Source organism: Silurus meridionalis, chromosome 27, assembly GCF_014805685.1.
Source record: "Silurus meridionalis isolate SWU-2019-XX chromosome 27, ASM1480568v1, whole genome shotgun sequence".
Taxonomy (NCBI): domain Eukaryota; kingdom Metazoa; phylum Chordata; class Actinopteri; order Siluriformes; family Siluridae; genus Silurus; species Silurus meridionalis.
Window position 1 is genome coordinate 11,796,599 of NC_060910.1, and position 16,745 is coordinate 11,813,343.

Below are 16,745 nucleotides of genomic sequence, written 5' to 3' on the forward strand. Positions count from 1 at the left end.
CGAATACTAAAAGCAGGACTTATCTGCTACATTTTTGCTCTAAACAAGACAATGACAGTGCTGATGCTTTTCACACTGTCCCTCTCATATCTGGACTTATGCAAAAGTTCCAGCATGTAGCTCAAAACAAAACCTGCACCTTTGCATCTTTTAGCAGTCAATAAAGTTTCAATCTTTCAGTCAGAGGCAGAGGTACAAACAGCTTAAAATGTGCTCTACGCGATTCTTGGCATCATGGCGAGCTGCCGAGAAATTTTCTTGCAAGGAAATGGGAATGTTTTGATGAGGCTGACAGGAACTCAAGCAAAGAATGCTTGAGAGAGCAGAGAGAACCCTCGGAGATTATGTCAAACGTTTGTCAGCTCATCAGTTCAGTCTCACAATAGGACTGTCAAAGCACGCTCATAAGGACATGAAAAGCCAGAGTCGCCTACAGAGGGACAATTGTTTTTAGAAGAATGTTATGCGTTCGTTGACGAGTAAAAACTGTGATGTTTTTCTATATCGCTAATTCAAAAGTTTTCAAACTCGGTTGGGGTGAACAAAGTGATATGATCTCGAGCAAAAAAAATAATGTATACTTTGAGAAACTTACATGAAACATGGAATCAGTCCTATACATTAGTTAGAGCTGGCAACAAATACAAAAGTATTATTACTCTATGTTCTTCTAATAACTTACCATAATCAGTGCATAATCTAATTTCTTTTATATTGTATGCAACAAAACTTTTGGCACCCTTTGCCATTACGGTTTGTGAATTCTGTGATTAAACCATTAGATCAGTACCAGAAATGTGTGGCAACAAACTGTAATATTTACGTAAAGAGAACATTCCTTTTAAGAAAAACTAAGAAATATTTTCCCACAAAAAATGTACGATTCCCAGAATGTTGAAATTAGCTGGGACATTAGGATTTTCTGCCTGATAGGTAGCTTCAGTGTAATAATATCATTATATAATATCAGATATCACATTCTACAAAAGCCCCTATTGCACAAGAGTATATTTGTTATTTATGACCCAGACATGCAAAAGTCAGAGCATAGAGGTGTACCTCAGGCTGGGTGACTGAGCTGATGGAGGCCAGCAGATCCAACATGGCCAGAACAGCCCCTGCATGAATGACCACAGGATCGGAGGCATGCTGAGAGGGGTTCCCAAGCTGCAGCTTTAAGTCGGTGAGGTTTTTGGTTGGAGCTGAGTTGGAGGAACTGTGGTAGCCGTGTCTGTACAGAAGGAGGGAGAAGGTCATGGCACGATGTGAGTGCGAGTCTTATGTAACAATAACCGTTATACAAGGTTTCTCTTATTTACTAGTATGTCTCAAAGTAAAAAAATAAAAAATAAAATAAATAAATAAAACATCCACACAATTTTGTTCTTATTTAAGATACTTCCCAGTATATATGTATAACGAATGCCACTGGTAAACATGGTGAAAATAAAGCTCTCATCGAGCGCTCATTAAACATTTGATTGATTGGAAAAAAAGCCACAACAGAACTACAGCTACACATCTCTGGAATGGCATGGCAGGATTTCACAACAAACTCATCACCCCCATTTCCTACACATACACAACAATCTAGTACAATCTGAAATAATCTTTGCACAGAAATAACTGAAAAGGCCTAACATAGCTACACAATCTCCTGATTTACATCCCTCAGGAAATTTATGAAGGATTATGACATTGTGAGTATGTCAGAGGGACCCTTAAGGCTTTGGGAAATCGAGGAATGTGTCACTACTGAACTACAAAACCTCGCAATTTCTTGTTTATTGGTGGATGATACTTTTCTTTCCTCAGATCCAAAACTGTGTACATTTGAATTGATTAATTTCCCTGAACAAAAGAAAAAAGTACAAATGACTCCGAATACTTATTTCCTCCTCGCTGTTAAATCTGTTCCTTTGTATGTAGGGATTAAATGTATATTGCATGTAAATTTTAAAACACCACTTACTAAGAGATCATTGGAACCTGTTCAGGTCTTTTCGAAGCTTGTAATTGACAACCATAATGTTATAATGAGGAACGAACGCTGTATATGCTAGAAGGATGCAAAATTATTAATTATACCATGTTATGAAGCTACTCATTGTACATCTGCACTATATCTGGTACTGAAAGGGCTTTTTATCCTAATGTGGAAGCTGTGGGAAGTTGTGATTCACTCTATTTGTGCGTAAATTTACACTCTTGGAGGCCAGAGGACCGGAGCTAGATTTAGGTCAATTAAGCATCTGCCTTGGTGCAATGTTAATTACTGCTCACAACTCCCTCAGGAGATATGAACTATTAGCACAAGTTGAGAGGATTTATTTATTTTTTTTGCAGATGCAAGCTAGAAGCCTGCAGAACAGCTCGGGAAGGCAGGCCGACGTGCAACCACACGAGCGCGCACGCACACACACACACACACACACACACACACACACACACACACACACACACACACACACACACACACTCACTCATTCTAAGCGAGAGAGGTTGGAGAGATCTATGAATAGAGCAGAAAGATAAGATTTGTGTTAGAATGTAGGAGAGAGAGAGAGAGAGAGAGAGAAAGAGGGTGAGAGAGAGGTGAAGAGAGAGAACAAGAGAGAGAGAAGGTGACTGTGGGTGGCAGTAAAGTGCAGAGCGCAGTACCTCTTCCTGGTGAGTGCTGGCGTGCCCCAAGGAGAGGGAAGCGATGTCTCGTGAGTCAGACAGGGAGGAACCTGCTCGGCACGACTACACACACACACACGCACGCGTGAGCACACACACACGCGAGCACCAACAGACACACACGCAGATCAACAACAAGCACACAACCATCCATTCGGCAGCAACACACACACCCCACATGTGCAGCCAGGCGATGCCATGGGTTACATCAGCCAGAGAAAAAAAAGAGAAAGAGAAGAATAAATATGATGGGAGCAGTTAGTTCAAGCTGAGGTGATAATTTAAGATTATTTACACTTAAAGGAACTGGTACAGTCTGGTACACACACACATGCACCGGATCAGTAAATAACTGCAGGGCTAAAGCACAGCTGCACCACAAAAGCAAATGGACCTCCCACTAAATTGGGGAAAAAGTCAAGGCAGCAAAACTAACAAGTACGAGCCTGATGTTAACAAAAGTGATAGCTTTAATTAATGCACAACTTAATACGCGAACTCAAAAGCTTTCTAAAACCGACAAGACATGGCCATGTCCTTACCTGTCAAATGAGTCGGTGGACATTTTGTAGAGGTAAACAAAGAGCTTGGCACAGTGAGCCAGCTGTGGGCACACGCTCTCCTCAGACACCGTCTCGTCCTCCAGGAGTCTCTGAAAGACCTGTGCGTTACAGGCCATGGCGCTGCAGGTCACGGTGGTCACCGGAGCGAGTTTCTTGGCGTCGGAAAAACAACCGAGCAGACGCACGGCGTCGGCCAGCTTCTCGTATTGCACCTCGGTTCGGAAGAAGTGTGCGTTGGCCGGTTCGTATCGCATGGCGGCTGTCAGAGTGCGGAAGACCTCGCGCAGCAGCTGCAGCACCCGCCCGGCTCCGGCTCGGCCCTCGCGCCGGTGCCGAGCAAGCGCTCCATGGCCACTAACAGCGATGTAACGTAGACGAAGCCGCCGACGCGCCGGAACACGGTGCGAGAACGGTGGCTTTCCCGCAGCACCGCCAGCAACGCCTGCATTCGACGATGAAACATTCGAACCATTAGGCATCAATACAAATCAGAGCAGAACACAACAGGTCGATTATGATCTTGATGACAGCGATACAACAAAATTGTAAAAACATTTTCATTTTCGTGCGGCAGGCAAACGTAGCAGCGTCTGTGCGGTTCGATAAGTCGGGACGCTGCAAGGATGTACGCATCTCTCGCCTTGATAGATCTCGCCTTGCTCTCGGATCGTCCCTCTTTTTCTGCGTTGCTGGACATTAAACAGGACATTGAACCCTCCACTCTGTACTTTATACTGTAGTGGTATAGTATAGTGTACAGTAGAGTTTATACATTATGGTACTATAAATAGCTGTTTTGCTAAATTATGCATTGTAATCTGATCAATTATTAACCATCACAGTATACTTTAAAGACTCTTGCGTTGGCTAGTTCACGTCTAGACTTTTTTCACGTTCTGATGGGACCATCAAACGCATCTCGTAAATCAGGGACTACCTATACATATTATTTATAGAATGGTTTCCTCTTAGAATACAAAAACGTATTTAGTATCACATGAGCAATAATATTAGATTTTTATTTGTAACTTCTATTTTCTATTAATAGATATTTAAAAACAATTGTCAGGGATAATAATATATAGTTCTAAAGTCTCCTCGATATAATAATGGAGCTTTCAGTCACTCTCCCTGAATAAAGACTCGAAGTAGATACGTCGGCCTGTTTTTGGTCTTAATGGTCAAACTCAGTTACCCCATTTAGCGTTCAATCTTTAAAAACCTAAATGAATTTTTAACTCTTTATTACAAGTTAACAGTTGCATGTAATGTACTTTTGTCTGTGGTTAGATGGTGGCACCATTTTTCTGATGTGGGAGAGTGTGTTTTTCTCTTACATTTGTATGTGGGAGGTTAACCATCAAATCTTTTTTTTTTTTCGTTAAAAAAAAAAAAAAAAAAAAAAAGAGATGAAAAAACCCACACAACACAACAAAGCGTCATTTATTTCCTTTTAAGGTTTAGACGTCACTGTTTGAAGCTCATATTATTGTATGCCAAATACAAGTGTGTGTGTGTGTGTGTGTGTGTGTGTGTGTGTGTGTGTGTGTGTGTGTGTGTTCTGACCCGCAGAATGTCTGTTTTGAGCTGCAGCTCTGAGGAGGGTGCAGAGTGCATAAGGCCCAGCAGTGTGCCCATGTCATCGTCTCCAGAGGGTGAGAGCACCAGCTGCTGGATTATCATCAATGCATGTTCGCGACACTGCCGGTATTTTATTATGTTGTGCACGCAGCGGGCACCGCCAAACTCCCGGAACAGACCTGCAACAGAAATCATCACTAATAACAATGCGATTCAAAATCACTGATTACACCATTACTTTATACTCCTGATAAACATGGAGGATAATGTACATGTTATGGTTATGCTGATAAAGTGGAGCTACAGTGAATAAAAGTGATTGAATATTTCTCATTAAAAGTTTATTATATAACTTAAGGACATGCACCATATGGACAAAACTATTGGGACATCTGACATTTCCAGCCGTATGTGGTTCTTCCCCAAACTGGTACCACGAAGTAAAAGACACAACTGTATTAGGTGTCTACCTTTCTTTCGGCTTCTAACGTTAGGGGTCGCCACAGCGGACCATCTGCATGTTTGATTTGGCACATGTTTTAACGCTGGATGCCCTTCCTAACGCAACCCTCCCCATTTATTCGGGCTTAGGACTGGCACTAAGGCTTGAGCAACCTTAATGGCTGGGGTTGGTTCCCTGACCGGGGATCGAACCTGGGCCGCAGCGTTGAGAGCGCCACATCCTAACCACTAGACCACCAGGGAACCTCCTCTGGATGAAATTCTCCCTTTACTTGAACTAGGAGACCAAACCTGTTCCAGCATGATAATGCACAATGCACAAAACCAGCTCCATGAAGATTTGCTTTACATGGTTTGTAGAGGAAGATCTTCCGTAGCCTGCTATAAAGCCCTGAACACCTTTGGGATGAATTTGGAATGCTGACTGTACCTTTACTTTACTAACACCCTTATGGCTGAATGAGCACAAATCTCCAAACTTTGGAACAACTTCCCAGAACGGGGATGTTCAAAAAGCACATACAAATCTTACGCTCAGGGGTCCACAAAGGTTCGTCCATATAGAGTATTTACTCCCTTCAAGCTTAAAAATGTCACAGAACTAGAATCGATAGAATCGAATAACAATCCAATGATCTAATTGTTGAATTTGCCTATATTTCAAATATTGTAAATAGTATCTATGAGGTTAAATGCAGACTTCAGTGATCTAAAGTGAACACCAGAGGAAGCAATACTACAAGCAGCACTATCACCGTGAATCTTTTCTATCAGAAGCAAAGTAAAACACTTCTCTACACCACCCATTACACGTTTTCGCCTTTGGTAAGGTTAGAAATCCGGCGTTATGCAAATACCTAAAGCTCTTCATAATACCTGCTTGGCTTAGATTACATAAAAATAAATAAAAAAATAAAAACGTTTGATATTAAGGCATTCAAAATGCCTACGGATGCAACTTGTAGCAGTCGAAGAAACTATAGGAAGTGCATGCACCCGAATAAAACGTGCAAGCTGGCATGTTTTTAACAGTGTGTGCATAAAGAAAATGTGGGTAGAAAGAAACACCCATCTGATTATTCAAACCTGAAGACAATGAAACCGCTTTAAATTCAAATATACTGTATTTTGATCAGAAATCACTAGCAAGGTGAAATGCTGCTGAAAGACAATATAACTATGAGAAAGTAAGGAATAAAGGAAGATCCGCCTTTCAGGTGCATGTGTTACATGTAACTACAAACACAGTGGATTAGAAAAGAGCTTAAACATTAAAGAAAAATATATAGAAAATGTTCTGGCCAATCACAATTCAAAGACGGATTGCAAAGCAAACGGCAAAAGCGAATACGAACTCTAAAAAGAACATTAAACCAACCGGTAAACGAACAATAGTGGAAAAAGGAAGGGAAGAGGAAAAGGAAGAGCCAGCACACTGAGGAAGCAAAGTATGCAGATGCAGAGGAAATATTTGCTGAGACAGATAGAGATACTGTTCTAAAAAAAGGCTCTTTTGTTTCCCCTACACAGACACTGAGTCAGATAAGAAGAAAAACTGACAGCAAAGACGCCAGTGAGGAAAATCACGCACCCCCTCCGACCCACAACCCTCCCTCCACCCATTACTCAGGTTTCTCTTTCACTTCCCATGAACAGCCACGAGACAGACAGAGAGAGACATGGGAAAAGAGAAGAGACATGGTAAGTTTGGACAGTTTGTCAGCAGCATTTGCGCATATCTAGTTATGTAACCTTAACGCAACAGTAGCTCCTGATTTCAGCCTCAGATCCACAGAGGCTTAAATAAAAAGCTGCTTGTTTTTCAGACTGGCACCAGGATTCCAGAGTTTCTGCTCTGATAATTGTAATTGAAAAAAAAATTACACGTTTTAATGAGATCACTTTTACTGCCTGAAAGCTGAATTATTACACGTGGAGTCAGTGAATGAATGAAATAAATTATAGATCGTGCACCAAGATGCACTTTTATTAAATACACACATACCTGCATTGGTGTTAGAGCCCTGCAGCAGGACTGTAAGTGTCTCCATGACCAGCCATGCCAGCTGTTTCTGTTCCTCTGCCACGTTGTTCTTGGAATCACCTGATAAATAAGGACAGAATATGTCAAGAATCATACAAAAATCAATAACCTGTAATAAACCCACAAATACACCATAGAGTCAAATGCTTGTGGACACCTGACCATATGCTTCATATGTACTCTTTAAAATTCCACTTCACATTCAGTCCCTATTTGCTGTTACAACAACCTCCACTCTTCTGGGAAGATGTTTCACTAGATTTTTTAATATGATTGTGGAGATTTGTGCTCATTTAGCCAAAAGCGTGTGAGTGCAGTCAGTGTTACAATTCATCCCCAACGTCGTTCAACAGGGTTAAAGCAGGCCACTAAAGACCTTCCGCTCCAAATTACGCAATCCAATTACGGAGTCTACTAGCTCAGTTAAAGGGAATATTTAATGCTACAGCACTCAAAAGCATCCTGCACAATTGTGTGCCTCCAACTTTGCGGTAGCAGTTTGGGCAAGAACCACATATGGCAGGAAGATTCAGGTGTCCCAATACTTTTGCTGTCCTTTTATAATATACAGGGTTATTCAAAAAGAATGAGCCGATATCATGATGCATTGCTTCAGTTCTCAAGCATCGTCATGGAACGAGTCAGTGACCATTTGAAAGAGGCGTTATCTAAGTTGATTGTAAGTATAATACTTGTGACTTGGCTGGAGTTTTGTATTAATTTTAATTAATAAAATATCGCGTAATGAAATCGGTTCATTCTTTTTTAATAACTCTGTGTAGCATGCAAACATTTACAGCGTTTCTGCAGGTTTCCCGAAATGAAATTTGAGCCTTATATCCCATTCTTCTCCCATTAGGGGTCACCACAGAGGATCATTCGTCTCCACCCCCCCCCCCCACCCTGTCCTCTACATCTGCCTCTTTCAACCCAACTACCTGCATGTCTTCCTTCACCACATCCACAAACTTCCTCCTTGGTCTTCATCTTTTCCTCCTTCCTGGTGGCTCCATCCTCAGAATTCTCCTACTGATATACCCTATGTCCCTCCTCTGCACATGTCCAAACCATCTCAATCTCGCCTCCCTCACCTTGTCACCGAAACATCCTACATGCGCTGTCCCTGTAATAAACTTATTTCTAATCCTGTCCATCCTCGTCACTCCCAACAAAAACCTCAACATCTTCAGCTCTGCTACCTCCAGCTCCACCTCCTGTATTTTACTCAATGCCACTGTCTCTAATCCATACAACATCGCAGGTCTCGCCACAGTCCTATAAACTTTCCCTTTCACTCTCACAGATACTCTTCTATCACAAATCACTCCTGCAACTCTTCTTCACTCACTCCACCCTGCCTGCACTCTTTGCTTCACTTCTCTAACACACTCTCCATTACTTTGCACTGTTGACCCCAGGTACCTGAACTCCTCCTTCTCCACCTCTTCTCTACTCAGCCCAGAGAGAACCCACTTACACAGTGAGAACCTCACACAGTGAGAACCTCACACAGTGAGAACATGTAAAGCTCTACACAGCTAATGTGAGCAACCTGAATCTGTACTTTGTAGCTGCAAGGTCTCTATAACCATCACATCATTTCCATAACATCACACACTTCTGTTTTCATTGTACATGAGAAAATAGAATCAAACCAAGAAAGTACTGCAGCAATCTTCAGTACTTTTCTTTCAACAATTAAAAGTGAAGGTTCGAAAGTTTTTTCATTTCAGCAACTTTACCTAGAAGCAATAGGAGAGGGGTTTCTGGCTCACCTTGCTCTCCATGGCCTTGCGCTGGCTCTTTCAGTAGAGCTGCATACTTATGCAGCAGGTTGACGAGCACCTCGAGCAGCCCGACTTCACGGAACACGTCGCTGAACACCACGTGATGCCGGCTGAGCTTCAGCAGTGTACGGGTGGCTGTGATGCTGCAGCTGTAAGACGTGCTTGACTTCAGCAAGACGCTAATGCTGAACAGCTCCTTGCAGGGGACGTAGTTAAGCACAAACACCACAAACTCCAGCAACTCAAAGTATTTGACCTGGACCTCGGGCAGGCGCGACACGCGGTCTGCAAATTGGGACAGCGTGTGCTGAGCCTCCAAGATGAAGTAATTGGATTGGTCGGCGGAGTAAATGTTCGCCACGGCGTCCAGGACCATGCGGGCAAGCCGGCCGGTCTTGGCCTTCAGGAAGGCGTTCTGGAGAACGCAGAAGGCTTGAATGTTCCTGACAGCGTGGCCTGTGGAAGGGAAAATATATAAATAATACAAATGAACCCATAAAACAGGTGTGTTTTAAAGCTCATGAAATCAGATAAAAGAATCAAAAATTGATGAGCAATTCAATGTGGCAGTGTAAAAAGTGCATTTTGTGACTCTTTAGTTCAAGTCTCGTTCCGAATGCATGTTCGAAAACCTTATTATTAACGTTAACCTCTGCCTTCTCTGACAGCTCTTGCATTTTAATTAACAAAATCGGCTTCCTCCGGGCAAATATATCTGACATATGAGGCAACTACGTCCCTGAACAGCAAGACCTGATGTGACAGGGAGGGTAAACAATGCTATCTGGAGCAATTGTGTGTTAATTACACTGCTTAACACATCATGGCGAGGCATACGACAGGCCAAACAAATAGCTTAACCAAATTACACGCTAGGTGTCTGATGCGCTGCTATTAGTGCCATTTAACGTCAGGAAAGCTAATGTTTTAATTCCTCCTCAGAATGAACAAAGTGGAGGACCGCTGGAAAAAAAACAAATAAAATATTAAGGGGGAATTATTTGGTCACACGGTTAGATTTTTGGCTGTAGTGGCGTTCATGTCGCGATCTGGAGGATCTGTTGATAATAAAACTTTAACTCTTACTCACAAGTGACTTTTACAAACCTTGTCTTCGAACACTGATTTTATTCAGTGACCTTTATTTTTTGTTGTTGTTGTTTCTCAATTAAAGGAAAGGAAAAAAAAAAAAACTGCAAAGTGACTTTTTCACATCCTTTGTGTTTATAAGCCACTGTGATTTTTGTTTTTTTGCCGTTTTTTGCCGCAAACGGCAAAAAAACAAAAATCACAGTGGCTTATAAACCTGTAACATTTTTTTGAAAAATTAATGTTACTGGTTACTGTATTCTGTTTTGAGTGAAAATGTGAATATCTCTCTCTCTCTCTCTCTCTCATACACACACACACACACAACCCAACCTAAGTTTATATAAGTGCAAATAGAGTAGTGTCAAGGACGATATCTCAATGTGTACAATTCCTAAAATCGACAAATCTGCTGATGTTTGCGATTTTACTGCTGCATGTCAAACGTTTCAGTTATGCTACTTCCTGCTGAACTGACCTTTACCAGAAGGCTGTGGAACCACAAAGCTAGGCAGCAGGAAGGGCGCCCCGGTGGTCAGGCCGGCGGGTTTCAGTTCGCACACGCCATACGTGGTCAAAGAAGTCACCAGGTTCACCAGGTCCTTCAGAGCATCTTTGGATTCGTCCTCTTTGGCCTGCTCCAATCTGGAGATGTGAACACATGAACACTTGTTAAAATGTTCTGATGAGTGAGGATTCATCATTATAAAATAGCAGGATATATGCTTTGACCTGCAGGATTTACCTGAGCATGAGGTCCGTCAGGAATGCGTAGCCTTGACACATACGGAAATCGTCTAGTAATGTCTGAGACACGTCGCTGGAATCTTTCAGGAAGCAAGACAACCCGGCGAACATCTCCACTATCTCCAGCGGCGAGAGGTCGTCCGACTGCTGCATGTTCTGGATGCATGTCGATAAACACTCTTTCTCTGAAACAACAATTTCACAAAAATCGGCACACCGGATTATTTTATACTGTTATTCGCTAAAACTTTGAAAATGACCAGAATTAAAACAGAGGGGGAAGTGAACAATTCTGAGATTAAAACGAGGTTCAGAAGTGCTGCAGCAAAGAACGCAATTAGAGGGGGATAAATAAATAGGACTCAGCCAGCCGTGAACACTACGCTGTGATCGCAAAGACAAAGTGCTTTATAAGCCTCAGCCTCAAGTATGTAATTACCAGAGTCGGATTTAATAGCGATATACAGATTACGAAGCAAATGCCGTCGAACGTGTGGCAAGAAATGACTTTTCCGGCTCGTGTTAATGTAACTGCTGCGAGGAAAACGCAATGACGACGAGGTGTGAAAGGTCATTAGTAGACTTTGTTTTATTGTGGTTAACGATTTCCCGTGGAAGGCTGAAATTACCGTGGATGTACTTGACGACGTTGACACTGAGGCCGTGTCTGGAGATTGTCATAAGCACCTCGCCGGCGCTCTTCCTCCAGGGTAAGTTGTGGGGAGGACACCAGGAAGTGATGGCACTGAAGAGCAGCTGCAGGTCATCCTTCTGTGCCAGTTCCTCAGCCGGAGACACAAAACCACATAGCTTCACCAAGATCTGGGTGGGGACAGGAGTGATCAATTAATTTTTTTTTTAACTGTTCCGAAACCTAGGGCTTTACAAGAGAAGACAACACTGTTTTTAGACCATGTTTACATATAGCTTGTTCTTTGGATGACAGAGCTTTAAAACCACATTTGTGAATGACATGGCAAACTCAGCTCACAGACAGTGACTGTTTTAAATGCAGTGCACCGATTCCCTCCCTTACACACAGAGATTTCGCCACATTCTCATTTATATTATTTACTGTAGATGATGAGATAGTCTGTAATCTGATGTTGAACATTTTTGTGAAATTGTTCAACAATTTGTAAATGCAGTTTTTCACGGATTGTTAAACTTATGCCTCTTTACTTCTGAAAGACTTGTTGCCAATTAATCTATTTAGTTGCAAAAATATTCCTCCAGCGGTTTCTTTTGAGTAACACTCACTTTTTCAGCCTTTTGTTGCCTCCATACCAAATTTCCTGAGACGTGTTTGCTTTCCTCAAATTTTAGAATTACCATTTTTCCCCCTTAAAATCATACATTTCCTTAGTTTGAACATTTAATGCATTTTCTCAGGTTCTATTGTGAATAAAATATGGGTTTATGAGATTTGCTAATCAGTGCAAATATTGCTATATATATATATATATATATATATATATATATATATATATATATATATATATATATATATTTTACTGCCTCACCTTACAACACTGTTCTGGGGAATGTAAAGGGTTTACACTGTTTGTTCACTATTGTAATACAGGACAATAGTGTATAAATATCAATATATAAAAAAAAAAAAAAAAATATATATATATATATATATATATATATATATATATATATATATATATATATATATATATATATATACACACACACACACACACACACACACACACACACACACACACACACACACACGTTGCTTTGGGGTGGAGAAGTTTTAAACAAAGCACTATATCACTTCATAATAGACTTAATACATACATATGTAAAAAACAAACAAACAAGAAAAAACATTTGTACATAAAAACAGCTCCATATTGTGAAAAACACGCACAATTGCAACAGCAAGGCTTTAACTGCTGTAATGGTTGACCAAGTCACAAAATCTTTGTTTACAGGTTTACTGAGGAGTGACATAAACAATGACTTCAGGCAAACAGCCAGAAGTAAAGTATTGTTTTTCCATGTGACATCATCACAGGGTGGCGAATAATCAGTAAACATGTCAATAAATAAACAAATGAACATATTTAAGTTATAATTCTAAACCACGATAATTAATAGAAAGCTAATTCTAATAAAAAAAAATGGCCTGAGCATTGCTTCGTCTTTTACATAATACAGAACCCAAAGATCCACAGATCTAGAAAAGAGATTCACTCTCAGTTTGCACTACTATAGACTTAATGATTAATTTTATCACAAGGACAAGTTCATCACAACTCTCACAGGACCATATATGCTATATAGACAAATGTATTTGGACACCAGCCATTCCGCCAAACAAAGCTGGGACGTCTTTGGATGCAGCAGCAATACGTTTTCCCTTCACTTAAACTAGGAGACCCAAACCTGCTCCAACATCACATTGCACGTTGAGTGGAAGATCTTAGATAGTCTGTTATAGAGTTTGATCTTTTTTCTGCTGACACTGACTGCACCCCAGGCCTCCTCATCCTACATCGGTCCCTGAATTTACTAAAGCCCTTGAAGCACACTCCAAAATCTAGTGGAAAAAAATCCTCCTGGTAAAGTGGAGGTTATTATAAACCTATATTGCTTATATATAAACGCGGACTAAATGTGGAATGGGATATTTAAAAAGCACATCGGAATCTTATACTCGGGTGTCCGCATACGTTTTGTTCTATCGGCAGTGATATTCCCATTGGATGTATTTTATTTGCATTTGGTCTCATAGTGGCTTTAGCTGAGAAGGCAGAAAGACAAATATATAAGTCAAACTGTTTCAGTTCTATTATAAAGACGTATCTGGCCTGGGTATAATTGTTTTTTTAGTGTGCAAAGGATATGCACTGCAGGATATTCCATTTGCTCAGTGTATATTATTGTGTTCCTCTGAGAAACTCAGGATCCAGTATGACCTTGACCAGTATAAAGTGCTTCTTGAAAACTGATGAATGAATAATTAGGTTGGAGAGAAAGCTGGTAACCTTGCCATTGCTTGCACTTGTTTTTCCTGTAAATCACTAAACACGTTTCTATACAAGGCCCAAGACTCCTGCTTCATATTGAGGTTCCTCTTTAACTACCATCTTACATCTTTATTGACTTAATGCAATTTAACTGGCGCTGTTAACAGCAGTGTACAAAGAGAGAAAGCACTATATGTATTATTGCCTCGATATAAAGGGGAACTCACTTGAACAAAGACCTTCTGCAGCAGAGCTCGGCGGTCCGCCAGGGGCACTTCGGTCTGGGTAGCACCGGGAACCTCAGGCATGTGGGGCAGATCGAAGAACAGATATAGACATTTCACCAGTGTGGAGGGAACTGACATGGTGGTCATGCAGTCCACTGTTTTCTGCAGGAGGTAAAAGGAGAAGACTTTCAGACACAGAGTTCTTTACCGAAACGTAAAGCGATTTGACAGTGAGTCCGTGAGATCTTTGCATTTCAGCTTTACAAGATCAAAACAGTTCAGTTTAGTAAAGTCTGCCATATTTTTTTGTTGTGCAGAAGTGAGATGTTCCATGTTGTATGTAGTAAACAATTTACTGCATTCCAGGAAAAATTGTAATAAAAATAAATGTGTAAACTTTTGTATAACTGAATCTTAACCAGAAACGATGAGCAGCAGTTTACCGTAAAACCACTTTTACATGTGCACTCCAGTATTCGGCTAAACATAACTAGATTAGACTAAGACTATGGACAAACCGAGAACATCCTTATCACCTGCCCTGAGATCAGCCATGAATCAACTCATCGCTGCTGCCATGTAATCAGCTTGTTCCTGATTATGGATATATGCAACATGAGAGGTGGAAAACTAACCAAAAAAAAAAAAAAAAAAACCAAGGTCCAGAAGTCACATCCAGTCAACTACATTAAAGTGATCAGATGTGCAGCCTGTAAGGATGTGAAAATGTTAACAAGTGCAGACCAAAATAGAAGATCTGAGAGACAGTGAGATATCGAAGGTCCCAGAGATACAATTGTGACATGTTCATAGCTTGAGGTACAATAACAGTCAATAAAGTGAGTTCCTCTTCTTTTTTCAGTTCAGCAAATCATGAAAGGTTTCTGACTGATAAATCAGTGTCATTTCTGGTCAGAGAAAATAAATCGGAGTGCTCTCGGTGCTCTTTTAATAATTTATTATTCTCAGTGGAAATGTATCTAGTAAAATCCCTACCCATCCCTGCGATGAGGTTGTGTATGCACTACGCTGGCTATTAATATTACTGCTAAACTCCCACTGCTTTTTGCCCTTTCCAATGGGTTAATGTGCTGTAAAAAAGAATGTGGCCATATTTGGGGCACAAAAAGGATGACATCAGCCTGAGGCTCAGGTGGGTTTTAATGAAACAGAGGGGGGCTGCACAAACACCTGCATTAGTCACTGCTCTGACGTTTAACTACAGCTAAATCGGGCCAGTGATGCGGAACAGCAGCGATGGCAAAAAGAAAAAGAAATAAATTATAATAAAAAAAAATAAAATAAAGCGATTTCAAAAAGATTTGTGTTGGGGATGGCATACTGTTGAGTCAGGACGATGATTCATTCAGAAACGCGCGCACACACACACACACACACACACACACACACACACACACACACACACACACACACACACACACACACACACACATACCTCAGACCCCAACATTTGATGACCTCTGAGTCAACAGTCAATCAGAAATTCAGCACAAGAGCACTTTATACTTTACTTTATACTACACAATACAACACAATGTATTTTCAGTGTAATGGGAAAAAAAAATAAAAAAAAAATAAATAAAATACACCTGATCATGCAGTCTATAGAAAATATGACAACTTTATTTCCAACTGCGGCTACAAAACTCTGTGGAACTACAAAATCTTTTCTGGAACTATTTTTTTCCTAATTAGAGTTTTAAAAAAATAAAAACAAAAAATAGCTGTGGTTTCGAGGCCCGTGTGTAAGAATCAGAATGACAGTGGGGTTTATCTCAGCAGGGAAGGCGTTGTAGTGGCAGACGGTCAAGGCCAGGAATAGCTCTCTCTCTCGGTGTGGACGGCACCTGAATGCTAATGGCACAGAGAGGACATGCTGCTTAAAGGTCAAGTTCACGCAGATGACGTGAAGAAATTAAACCTGACCGATGGTCAACTGAGAGACGAGAAGATTCTTCCAGTTATCTGCTTATTTAGATGGACTCTATGGGAAAGAATATAAAAATTAAAGCAGAAACTGAAGTGGGAGTGCACTGAGTCACACTTTCTTAAAGGGGCTCTTGACGCCTTCACAAAAAAAAAAAAAAAGAAAAAAAAAAAAAAAGGAAGAAAAGTACATTGAAAATACGAAAGTGCAGCAGATCTCGGGCTGCTTTCGAAAGGCAGTATACATTCACACCACTCTGCTGTTTTAAAGTCAGTTAATTTATCTGCACTATTTGCACGATTGTTACATTTGCACTTCTGGTAGATGCTAAACTGCATTTCTTTCTTTCTTTCTGTTCATTCGTTCTGTCTGTCTGTCTGTCTGTCTGTCTGTCTACAGCAGATTTCAAAATACCAGTGTAAATGTCAGTCTTTCCATATTCACATACACCAACCACCTGCCTAATATTGTGTTGCTTTATATTCTTTTAATATTGTTTTGCTGCCTAATTGTTTCTGACACATCGAGTCAGATCATTAACAGCATAAACTTCATCCACAATTTGAGCTACAGGAGCTCGTCTGTTGGATCGGAACAATCAATCAATGAGCCTCTGCTGCCCTTCACC

The 16,745-nt window shown here is 40.8% G+C and overlaps 1 protein-coding gene across 1 annotated transcript in view; it reads right to left on the bottom strand.

Annotated features, from left to right (window-relative positions):
• wdfy3 (WD repeat and FYVE domain containing 3) overlaps positions 1-16,745 on the bottom strand; it is an 88,900-nt gene that overhangs the window by 54,708 nt on the left and 17,447 nt on the right. Inside the window, 11 exon segments of the mRNA XM_046841410.1 lie at positions 1,060-1,231; positions 2,662-2,745; positions 3,225-3,564; positions 3,567-3,687; positions 4,812-5,005; positions 7,294-7,392; positions 9,108-9,575; positions 10,687-10,853; positions 10,954-11,140; positions 11,585-11,777; positions 14,170-14,331. Coding sequence (XP_046697366.1) covers positions 1,060-1,231; positions 2,662-2,745; positions 3,225-3,564; positions 3,567-3,687; positions 4,812-5,005; positions 7,294-7,392; positions 9,108-9,575; positions 10,687-10,853; positions 10,954-11,140; positions 11,585-11,777; positions 14,170-14,331 — 2,187 coding nt within the window.